This window comes from Acinonyx jubatus, chromosome D2, assembly GCF_027475565.1.
Source record: "Acinonyx jubatus isolate Ajub_Pintada_27869175 chromosome D2, VMU_Ajub_asm_v1.0, whole genome shotgun sequence".
In the NCBI taxonomy this organism is placed as follows: Eukaryota; Metazoa; Chordata; class Mammalia; order Carnivora; family Felidae; genus Acinonyx; species Acinonyx jubatus.
In genome coordinates this window covers 60,506,418-60,518,741 of record NC_069393.1, presented here as the reverse complement: position 1 = coordinate 60,518,741, position 12,324 = coordinate 60,506,418, and the positions used below count along the sequence as shown (strand labels likewise).

General features: G+C 43.0%; 1 protein-coding gene across 10 annotated transcripts in view; it reads left to right on the top strand.

Annotated features, from left to right (window-relative positions):
* The window catches only part of STN1 (STN1 subunit of CST complex), a 47,635-nt gene extending 37,393 nt beyond the window's left edge, over positions 1 to 10,242 (top strand). For all 10 annotated transcript variants that reach the window (XM_015063087.3, XM_053207045.1, XM_053207046.1 and 7 more), the window contains one exon: positions 7,323 to 10,242. In XM_015063087.3, the coding sequence (XP_014918573.1) occupies positions 7,323 to 7,480 (158 nt within the window). In that variant the 3' untranslated portion in view covers positions 7,481 to 10,242. The remainder of the gene's footprint in view (positions 1 to 7,322) is intronic.
* Positions 10,243 to 12,324: the final 2,082 nt, after the last annotated feature.

Here is a 12,324-nt window from a genome sequence, read left to right as displayed (position 1 = left end):
TTCCCAGCACCATTTGTTGAAGAGCCGGTCTTTTCCCCACTGTATATTCTTGCCTTTTTTATCATAGATTAAAAGGTACTGTCTACAAATGGGCTTATCTCTGGGCAGTCTATTCTGTTCCATTAATATGTATCTGGTTTTGTACTACTACCATACTGTTTTGATTACTATAGCCTTGTAGTATAGTTTGAAATCTGAGGGCATGATCCCTCCAGCTTTATTCTTTCTCAAGATTGCTTTGGCTATTTTGGGGGTCTTTGTGGTTCTGTATAGATTTTAGTATTACTTGTTCTAGTTCTTTAAAAAACACTATTGATATTTTGATAAGGATTGCATTGAATCTGTATTTTGCTTTGGATAGTATAGACATTTTAGCAATATTAATTCTTCAAATTCATGAGCATAGAATATCTTTCCATCTATTTGTGTTATCTTCAGTTTGTTTCATCAGTGTCTTACAGTTTTTAGAGTACAGATCTTTCACACTCTTTGGTTAAGTTTATTCTTAGGTATTTAATTCTTTTTGATGCAGTTATAAATGGGATTGTTTTCTGGATTTCTCTTTCTGATAGTTCATTTTCAGTGTGTAGAAATGCATCCAATTTCTGTGTATTAATTTTGTGTCTTGCAACTTTACTGAATTCATTTATTAGTTCTAATGGTTTTGGGGTGAGTCTTTAGGGTTTTCTATGTATAGTGTCATGTCATCTGCAAATCATGACAGTTTTATTTCTTTCTTGCCATTTTCGATGTCTTTTATGTCATTTTCTTTTCTGATTACTGTGGCTTGGACTTCCAGTGCTATGTTGACAAAACTTTGCCTCACTTTCTTTCTTTGCAAAATAGGGATAATAATAAGTATCCTCATGATGGGTTGTTTTGAAGATTAAGTAAATTACCGTTTTATGAAACTGTTAGGAAGATGGTGGAATAGGAAGCACCAGCAATCTATCTCTTCACTTAGACAACAATTGCACCTGTCTAATGTAACTGTTTTGGAACTCTGGAGTCTATTGAAGGCTTACAACTTCCAGGAGAAGGCTTGGAGAATAAATTGGGGATAACATCAGTCAATTTTCAGCTCTTAGTCAGTACCATTTCCCCCAGCCATATGGCAGGCATCTGTGTACATGATCTTGGAATAGCTTGCACAGAGTTTGCAGGAGCCTAGGTGGGCAAAAAGGAACAGGTCCTCCAAATATCAGGGATCTGTGCTGTTTGCTGATTGTTGCTTCTGATCACAGAGTTGCAGACAAATGCAATTTGTTGCATTGTTGTACTTCCTCCTCCTCCCATTGTCGCAAGCCCTTCCCCCAAAAGCTGAAGTGACTTCCGAAGGACTTAAAGGGCTGGTGCCTTCCCCTCCCCCTCTTCACTTTTCTTTTTTCCCCTTTTGGGAGCCAGAAAAGAAAGACTAGGGCATTAAAAAGCAACTGCATATATAGGAAAAATCAGAAAGTGATTATACATGCCCAGGGAAAGATACAGGCTCAGAAAAAGACCTGAGATGACCTTAAGTTTATACCTGAGGCTGATCCTTGACATAGAGACAGCCTATAATTTTAAAAAATAACAAAAAACGGGGGTGCCTGGCTGGCTCAGTCAGAGGAGAGTGTGACTCTTGATCCCAGGGTTGGGTGTTTGCACCCCACATTGGGTGTAGAGATTATTTAAAAATAAAATCTTTTGGGGCGCCTGGGTGGCTCAGTTGGTTAAGCGGCCGACTTCGGCTCAGGTCATGATCTCACAGTCTGTGAGTTTGAGCCCCACATCGGGCTCTGTGCTGACAGCTCAGAGCCTGGATCCTGCTTCAGATTCTGTGTCTCCCTCTCTCTCTGACCCTCCCTCGTTCATGCTCTGTCTCTCTCTGTCTCAAAAATAAATAAAAATTAAAAAAAAATTTTTTTAATAAAATCTTTTAAAAACTTAAAAATAAATAAATAGCAAGACCCAGCAAATCCTAGGAGAAGGGGGAGAATCTGCCCTCCAGAGTTACCACATTATTGAATTCAGATGTCCAGTTTTCAACTAAAAATCACAAGGCATACACAAAAAAATAGGAAAATATAGCCCATTCAAAACAAAAAAATAATGAACAGAAACTGTCCCTGAAAAAGCCGTGATGGCAGATATGCTAGACAAAAATTTAAAACAACTGGCCTAAAGATGTTCAAGGAACTAAAGAGAGAGATGTTGAAGGTCAAGAAAATGGTTGATAAACAAGATGGAAATCTAAGTAAGGAAATAGAAAACCTAGGAAGAAACCAGAAAGAAATTCTGGAGCTGGAAGGTACAATAACTGAAATGAAGACTTCACTATAGAGATTCAAAAGCAGAAGAAAGAGTCAACAAACTTGGAGTTAAAGAAAAGAGAGCAGAGCTTGAGAGACTTTCGGGACACCATCGAGTAGGCCAACATGTATTATGGGAGTCCCAGAAGGAGAAGAGAGAGAATATTTGAAGAAATAGTGGCTGAAAACATCCTTAATTTGATGAAAGACATACATACAAACATCCAAGAAGCTCAGTGAACTCCCAAGTAAGATGAACTCAGAGAGACCCACACCAAAACATATCATAATCAAACTTTTGAAAGGCAAAGACAAATAGAGAATCTTGAAAGCAGCAAGAGAGAAGCAGCTTGTCACAGGGGCTCATCAGTAATATTTGCAGATTTCTAATCAGAAACTTTGGAGGCCAGAAGGTAGTGGGTTGATACATTCAAAGTTCTAAGTGGAAAGTAAAAAAAAAAAGGTCAGTCAAGCAAAACTGTCCTTCAAAAGTGAGGGAGAAATTAAGACATTCTAAGATAAACAAAAGTCTTTGTTACCACTAGACCTGCTCTGCAAGAAATGCTCAAGGGCATCTGACAGGGTGAAATGAAAGGACACTAGACAGTAACTCAAAGCCATATGGAGAAGTATCTCAATAAAGGTAAATACGTGGGCAGTTATAAAAGCTAGTATTATTGTAACAGTGGTTTATAACTTCACTTTTTGATTTCTGTATGATTTAAGAGGCTAATACATTGTTAAAAACAATGATTAGTCTACTTACCTTCTTGTAACTTTGGTTTTTAATTCCTCATTTTTGTTTTCTATACAATTTAAGAGACTAATGAATTTAGAAGAATACTTAGTTTATGTTTTTGGGCACATAGTACATAGAGATGTGATTTTGTGACAAAAACTGAAACAAAGGCAGGGATAGAGCTGTAAAGGAGCAGAATTTTTCTGTGTTGAAGTTAAATTGGAATAAATTCAAATTAGGATGCAAAATGTAATCTCCATGGTAACCATGAAGAAAATAGCTATAGAATATGGACAAAAGGAAATGAGAAAGGAATTTAAACTTTTTGTTCAAAAAAATCACCTCGGGACGCCTGGGTGGCTCAGTTGGTTAAGCATCCAACTCTTGGTTTAGGCTCAAGTCATGATCTCGCGGTTCATGAGTTCAAGCCCCACATTGAACTCTGAGCTGATGGTACAGAGCCTGCTTGGGATTCTGACTCTCCCTCTCTCTCTATCCCTATCCTGCTCATGCTCTCTCTCTCTCCACATAAATAAATAAACATTAAAAATTTTTAAAACTCAGCTAAATACAAAAGAATTCAGTAATGCAGGAAATGAAGGACAAAAAGCTATAAGGCATTTAGAAAACAAATAGCAAAATGACAAAAGTAAGTCCTGCCCCCACCCACCAGCAGGACAGTAGTTTAAACCTAAATGGATTTAACTTTCCACTCAAAAGACAGATTGGCAGAATGGATTTAAAAACAAAACCATGATCCAACTGTATGCTGTCTACAAGAGACTCACTTTAGATCCAAAAACACAAATGGATTGAAAAGGGTGCGGGGCACCTGGGTGGCTCAGTCGGTTAAGCATCGGACTTTGGCTCAGGTCATGATCTCACAGTTTGGGGGTTTGAGTCCTGTATCAGGCTCTGTGCTAACAACTCAGAGCCTGGAGCCTGCTTTGGATTCTGTGTCTCCCTCTCTTTCTCTCTCTCCCCCGCCCCTACTCATGCTTTGTCTGTCTCTGTCTTTCAAAAATAAATGTTGAAAAAAAAAATGAAAGGCTGGAAAAAGATATCCTATGCAAATAAAAGTAACCGACAGAGAGCAGGGATGGCTGTACTAACATCAAAACCAAAAAGTTTACAAGAGGCAAAGAAGGACATTATATATTATTAAAAGGTTCAGTACAGCAAGAAGATACAGCAATTATAAACATTTATGTATCTAATGACAGGCCATCAAAATATATTGAGCAAAGTTGATTAAATTGAAAGGAGAAATAAACAGTTCTACAATAATAGTTGGAGACTTCGGTACCCTCCTCTTAATAATGGATAGAACAAGCAGACAGGATAAGTAAGGAAAAAGAGGACCTAAACACCACAAGAAATCAAATGTATCTAATAGACATACACAAAGCACCCTATCCAACAATAGAGTAGACATTCTTCTCAAGTGTACATGGGACATTTTCCACAATAGACCATATGTTAGGTCACTAGTTAAGTCTCAGTAGATTTTAAAAAGATACCATACAAAGTATCTTCTCTGAGCACAGTGTGATGAACTTAGAAGCCAATGACAAAACTGGAAAATTTAACAACTTTGTGGAAACTAAACAGCACTCTTAACTAGTAGATCAAAGAAGAAATCACAAGGGAAATTAGAAAATTGCTAGCGATGAATGAAAATGAAAACACACCAAATTTAGGAGATGCATTGCTAAGGGGAACCTTATAGCTACAAACCCTTAAAAAACAAGAGGGATCTCAAATCAAAACCCAACTTCTAACTAAGGAACTAGAAAAAGAACAGACTAAACTGAAAGCTAGCAGAAGAAAGGAAATAATGATAATTAGAGCAAAGATAGAGAAATAGTGAAACCAAAAGTTGGTTGTTTAAAAAGAACAACAAAATTACCAAACCTTTAGCTGGAGGGACTAAGAAGAAAGAGAAAAGACTCAAATTGGTAAAATCAGAAAATGAATATGACATTAGTATTGGTTCTACAGAAATAAAAAGGATTGTAAGAGAGTACCGTGAATAGTTGCACGCTAACAAACTGGATAACAAGATGAAATGGACAGGTTCCTGGAAACAAAACCTACCAAGACTAAATCACACAGAAATAGGAAATTGGAGTGGACCTATGACTAGCAAGGAGATTGAATCAGTAACTAAAAGTCTACCAACAAAGTAAAGGTCTGGACCTGATGGCTTTACTGGTGAATTCTGCCAGACACTTAAAGAAAAACTAATACCAGTCCTTCTCCCCATGTGACTTGAAGGTCACTTTGTGAGCAGCCTTCCCAGACAACACCCAGACAGCAGCATGGCCCTTCTAAAGAAATAGTTTAAGGCCTTCAGGGCAGTCAACATCACTGCTTATGGCCCCACGTGTCTCTATAAGTCCTCTTGAGCCCTGAGCTTGGGCATCCAGGCCCTGCAAAGATAGATTAAAATCCAAGAAGTGGTGAAGTTCCTAGTGCTTCCTCTCTGCTGTGTACAGGCCCACTTTCCACCCTCCATCATCACCCTTCTCAGGAAGAGCTGAAGCATCAGGTTTAGAGCAGGGACTAGGTTATGTGCATCTTCATAGGTCATGGAGATGATGACTGAGTCCTAGTAATTCCTGTGTAGGAAGCACCTGCCACAGGTCTCCTTTCATTCCCACAACCACTGAGGAAGTAGGTGATTTTTCTTCCCATCTTACAGGTGAGGAGACAGACCCAGAATAATGAACCACTCTGCCCCAGACAGAGCCAGGACTTGAGTTCGGGTCTGCTGGACTCCGGAGTCAGCTCTCCATCTACCACTTGCTCTTCCTTGCTTAGCACTACACACATAGTAGATGTTCCAGAAATCTTTAGCAAATGAATGTTGAAGAAACAGCCTGGAAAGCAGTGAAAGGTAGCAAATTTTTCAACAGTAACCCCAACTGGGAGAAGTAATGAGTTGACAGAGCCACTAGAGGTCAGAATTTAGCAAGTCTTTGTTAGCTCAGGGGCACCGCTTGTGAAATTCTTGTAGAGCTACAAAGGACCTCAGAGGTTCCGTCACCCCCTTCTTAGTTCCTCTCCCTGTTGGTGAGAAAATGGGTTCAGATGCTATGAGTTGCCCAAGGCCATAGAGGTGTGCCAACTCCCAAACCATGCCTTTGCCCAACACTATGATACCTCTTTAATCACCTTCCTGGAGCCTAAAGCATTTTGTTCTCTGAAAACAACATTCAGTGACCATATGGAGCAGTTTGTGTGCCAGATGCTGGGGCACAACAGTGAGACGCCAAGCCTGGCCCCGCACGGGGCATTAAGTGAATCTGGGGAAAGTTTGTTTTCGATAATGGGGTTTGACTTTGACTCAGAATTACAAATGCATTTTACATCATGACCTAGTACATTATACACACATACACACACACACACAAACACACAGAGCTATATATAATATGTGTGTATATATACATATAATATACATACTATATATTTAGTATAAAGTTTCACAAAATAATACATATGCTATAATGCAGTACATTTTATAATTTCCTATACCTGTCTCTCTTAATCACAACCCATTAAGTTGATTTCGGGATCCTCTAATGGTCACAACTTCACCGTGCATTCCGCTACTCTAAATCATTGGTTTCAAATAGGAAAGAGACTCCTAACCCCGAACTTTTTTCCTGGTGTACAAAATGGTCTTGGATTTTTTGGGGGCGGAGGGTGAGGGATTACTAGAACACAACCATCATAGACAGGACTGCTTGGAAGCCTAGGCAAAGAAGAAAGAGAACAGACCATGGTGTTCTTCTCCATGGTGTAGCATCAGTCAGGATGAGTATTGCTTACCTGTGATCTCCAGCAGGCAGGGAAAGAATACAGAGGCTGCTGTAAGCCAGCTCTCTTGTCAGTCTCAAGAGGGCTCCCACCTGGGAAGCTGGGGGGGGGGGGGGGTCGGCAAAAAATTGCACTAGAGAAAAAAGATGAGCAAACACTAAAAATCCATTAGGTTCTGGATAACCAGTGATTGATTAGGAATCGTTGAAGGTTGAAGGCCTGAGCTGAGCAATGGGTCCACGTCACTGTCGTGAAGTTAGGGGCCCAAGAACAGGGTTTTTGTTTTGTTTTTGCTGATAATCTAAACCAGTACATCTCCAACCCTAATGTGCGTGCGGATCTTGTTAAAATGCAGGTTCTGACTCAGGATCCGTGGAAAAGGACTTCAACTCAGAGGGGGAGGACGGAGGAGCGGGAGGAGGGTCTGACAGGTGTGCCAAGCTTAGCCAACTGCCTTTTTCCTGCAGACATAGAGAAGGGCTGCCACTTCCAGCACATCTTGGCCTGTGCTCGCCTGAGCGTCAGCCCGCGCCTGAGCGAAGCTGTGCTGCAGCAAGTGCTGGAGCTCCTGGAGGACCAGAGTGACATCATCAGCACTATGGAGCACTACTACACAGCGTTCTGAGGAGCTGCCGGCAGATGGCGTGGGCGGAGCCAGGCCAAGGAAGAGGAAGACCGGGCGGCAATCACTCCCAGGCTCTGATTTTAAACATCACGCAGAGGCTGATAGGTCTGGTGGCAGTTACCTCCTAAGAAACTATGAAATATAGTCATTTAAGGGATGCAATTGGGCATAAATTCTGTAGGCTGCCCTCTTGCTGCTGTATCCTTGGGATAAAGTCACTTCTGTCTCCGCCATGACATAGAGGGAAACCTGTCCTGTCGACCTCCTGACTGGACCGGGCGTTGCTCTTGGAGCAGAAGGGGAGGAAACAGTGTTGGCGGCTGAATCGGGGTACATGTGGCTTGAGGCCCTATCAGGGTAAAGGAATGTCACGTGGTAAAGTGAACTGAAGAGCATATAGCCAGAGCACACAGATCTAAAACCTTCTCGAACTTCAGACCATCAGCTACATTCTTGTAGGCCTCTCCCAGTGGTTAAGAACCTAATGTAGGGGACTTATTCTTGAATGAGTACCACTCACCTATGATTGCCAAGGGTCAAGTACCAGTGGTGGGTCCTGAGCCCTCGGATGAATGGTGTTTACAGACCCACCCAGAGACGGGAATAAATGGATCTAAGGCATGGCTCTGTGTTGGTCATTTTCCTTACTTTCCTTCTGAATCAAAAGATGTCTCAGTACATTTCCTTAACACTTTGAGGACATATGTGACTAAATACATTGTCCTTTAACACCCTGAAGTCCTTAGAGGCTCTCAGCCAAATGCCTGGCTGGTAGATGTTACTCTCAAGGTTACTGTTGAACGCACAGGGCGTCCCGACACCATCCAGACGAACACTCTGTGCCCAGACAGGTGGTGGAATCTGAGGTATGTAGCAGGCTTGTTCTAACAGCTAAATGACAAATCGACAAACGCAGCCAGCAAAAAAAAAAAAAAAATGAAGTGTCAGGAATGATTTGGAGTTAATTACAGTCGTTTCAAAGAGGCACATCTGCCTCCGTCTGCTGCCTTTGCTCTTGACGTAACAAGCTCTTAGTGGCTCTGCTGCAGAGCCCGCAGGCCTCCAGAGTCGTTCTGCTCTATGTGGAAATGCAGTGGTTTTAATACTCACAAGTTGGCTGCAGTTTCACATGTCAGGCTGAGGGCTAGGACCAACAGATTGCTTCCTGTTGGGGACTTTCTGACTTGACCCAAACATCTGCCATATTTCTAACAGCCGTTTACCCAGATGGCTGCCCTGTGTCCTCTGTCCATTCAGAAGCTTCCCATAGAACGGGGTCTGCCTGGAATAACATCCCAGCGGTTCTTCCTGATAGCAGCGGATGTTCCGTATTGAATACATCTCAGATTATCAGGGCTGCCCAGGAAGGAGTCTGAACCAGCAGCGCATTTCCAGGATTTATCCCAAGGAGATGATCGCACAGGTGTGAGGTGTGAAAGGATGAACACACAAGATTCCCATTGCTGTGTAATTCAGAGTTCTACAACTGGGAAAAATATCCGTAGGAAAAAGTTAATTATGATACGTGTACACAGTGAAACACTATGCAGCCATTAAATGATGGAGTAGACAGATCCTTTTGCCGTGGAGCACTCTTCCCAAGAAAACTGAGGTACAGGTCTGTTTACAGAGTATACTACCATTGAGCCGTATGTGTATGTCTGTACATCTGCATAAATGTGGCACATGTATGCACGTACATATAGTTGATCACTCCCGGGGCCCCCCTCCCCTCCCCACCCCCCCCCCCCCTGCCGCCCAAAATACTTTCTGCACTTGGCTTTCAGGACACCACACTCTGGGTGCTCTTTCTCAGTCTCCTTTTCATGGTCTTCCATGTCCCCGGGGGCTCAGGGTTCAGTCCCAGAGCTCATTCCTGTGCAGCTTGCCCCCTTGGAGATGTGAAGCAGTCGTGTGGCTCAGAACATCCATATGCTGACAGGCTCTCCAATTTACATCCAGTTAAGACCTCTTCTGAACTCCAGACCCCTGCATTCAGCTTCCTGTTGACGTCCCCACTGAGGTGTCTAACAGCTGTCACAAACCCCTGCCCAAAGCCAGGCGCCTGATCACCCCTGACTGAAGACTTGTGCCTTCTGAAGTTTTGCCTGATTCACAAAAGCAGCCCCATCATTCCAGTTGCCTAGGCCAAACCCGTTGACTTTTTCTCTTTCTCTCACATTCCACCTCCAACCTGCCTACCAGTTACCTTGGCACTACCTTCAAGGTATTTCTAGAATCTAACTGCTCCTCACGGCTCCACTGCTACCACTTGGAGCATTGCAGGTGCCTCCTGACTCGACTCCCTGCTTCCGCCCTGGCCTCCCTTTAGTTCACTTAGCACACAGCAGCCAGTGCCATCTGTTAAAACTGAAGCCAGATTCTGTCCTCCTCTGCTCCAGCTCTCCATGACTCTGTTGGTCTCACTCCAGGTAGGACCTCAGGGCATCCCAGTATCAACAAGGAGCTGCTCTGCCTGGCCTCCTCTCCGAATTCCTCCCTCCCCCTCCCCTCTGCACCCACCCTGCTCAGCTTCATAGGCCTGCCTCACTGTTCCTCACACCCCAGGGACATTCCTGCCTTAGGGCCGATGTGCTTGTTTCTTCTGCCTGGAATGTTCCTCACCCAGATAACCATGTGATGGCCTTCCCCCCTCCCCTCCTTTAGGTCTTTGCTTGGGTGTCCCCTTCTCCCTTGGGCCTGTCCTTGATCCCTCTTTTGCTAATCACAACCAGCCCCTTCTCCCTCCTTCCCAGGACTCTTCAGTTCTTCTCCTTCTCCATGGTACTTGTCACCATGTAACACATGCCATGTTTCTCACTTGCTTTGTTTATGATCTGTCTCCCTAACAGCAGAAATGCTCCATGAAGGCAGGGGCGGGAAGAAAGGCAGGACTCTTTCTCTGTTTTGTTTCCTGCTCTGTCCTCTGCACCTGGAGCAGTGCCTGGCAATACCACTCCTGTGTACGTGTCTGGCTGCCCTCTACCTGCAAATATTTCCTTTCTTTCCTGGGGCGGGGCAGGGCGGGGCGGGGGAGGGGGGCTTTCTCCAATGTCTTGGAAGGCTGTTCAGGCTGGAAGTGTTCAGAATTAAACCCACTGGGAGCAGCCTCATCCAGCTCCCTTGCTCTTCAAATGAGATCTCAGAGGCACGTGTTCTACACCATTTTCTAGAGTTTCTCTGTGGGATTAATCTCCATCCACCCACAGAAGCAGCTAACTTGATAGCCACCCTTAATTGCCTGCCTTACCCTCCCTGTCTTCCCCACGCCCCCTTACTATTTGCTGCACCTCCCAAATGAACTGCTTCCTCTCCAGTCCTTGTCTCACAGTAAGCTTCTCGTGGAACACAAATTAACATCATGTTCTCAAGTCTATTTGAGAAATGCTGCATGAATAGTTATACATATCAAGCAGAGATCCCTGGAAAAACCAAAGTGACCCATTGTTAACCTCCAAAAGGGTGAGACAGATGCTTTTTAACCACATATCTACATTTGATATTTTTACAATTAGCAAGTGTCATTTCTACAAAAATAATAAAGCTCTTTCTCACTCCCCACCCCACACTCACCTGAATCACAAGTGAACCCGGAATCAGATAGACCTTATATCCCACAGCAACATAAGAACTCGGAGAAGATGAGGGAAGCCCTTGGAAAGTTCTCTGGGGCTAACTACAGTTGGGTCACTGCTCCTGCACTGAAGAGACACCAGAGGGTTCCCCGGAAGAAGAGGGAAACCCAGCAAACATCCTGGCTCTCACAGTGTGCACGATCCAGGAGGCACAAACGCTGCATATAGTTTATATAAGCAAGAAGACAAATAGTGCTACTGTCTGGTTAAGGGTTTGTTTGAAGCTCCATGATTCTCTCCATCTGGTAAGCTACCAGTGATTCTCATCCTTAAAAGACACTTCTTTCTAATTATTTTCCCCTCTGATAGTGTGCCAGGACACTGGCCGAGAGAAAGCCAAGTGGAAAGAAGTCTATTCAGTGATGGGGAACCCGAGACTGTGTGCCAAGGATTGAAACCAAGCAAACTTGTAATTTTCCACTGGAGAAAGCATCCACACTTCTTATTTGTGTGGTTTCTTCTCTACAAGTGGCCTTGACAGCAGTTCCCCAAAGAAGCACCTCATTGTTTCCTTACTAGATCAATGTGATGCATTCGGGCAGACTCAGAAAGACGGAGACGAAGCTGGCAGCAGGTGCTGGGAGGAGAGGGGGACCGTCCCAAAGGGAAATGGTGCCCACGGATGAAGAAACTTGTAGTCAGATTCTTATTTGCGTAACAGTCTAAAGGCAAGCCCAAACTCCCACAGAAGTGAGTTTTTATATGGTACAGATTTTTTTAAAATACAGCCTATTTTTATTGAAGTTTTATTAAGTAAACCCAAACAGGTAAGTCGCAGCACACAAGGCTGTGCCCACAAGAATTCTAAATCAGACCCCAAATTCCTGAAGAGACCAAAGTCTTTCCCTGTATGGCAAATTAAAGCGATAGGCTTTCATCTTGGAAAATGAAGAGAGGAATGTTGAGGACCACATCATAGTTTTTTTAAATAGTAAAGTGATGTGTCATTAATTCACACTGCTTTGGTGAACAGTTTATGTAAATTAGTGAAAAATCGGGAAATAGTGCTATTCTACTTAAATCTGTTTAAATCATTCAGTGTTCTGAATGACATCTGAATTACTGTGAGGGAATCGGTTGGCTGCTCTTAGAAAACCTGACTTAATGAATAAATCGCTTTAATTATGTATCATTTAAATTATCATGTGTCATGTATTGTTTAATACTACTAGGTGATTTTAAAGTACTTGAACTTAAGAGATTTGAATG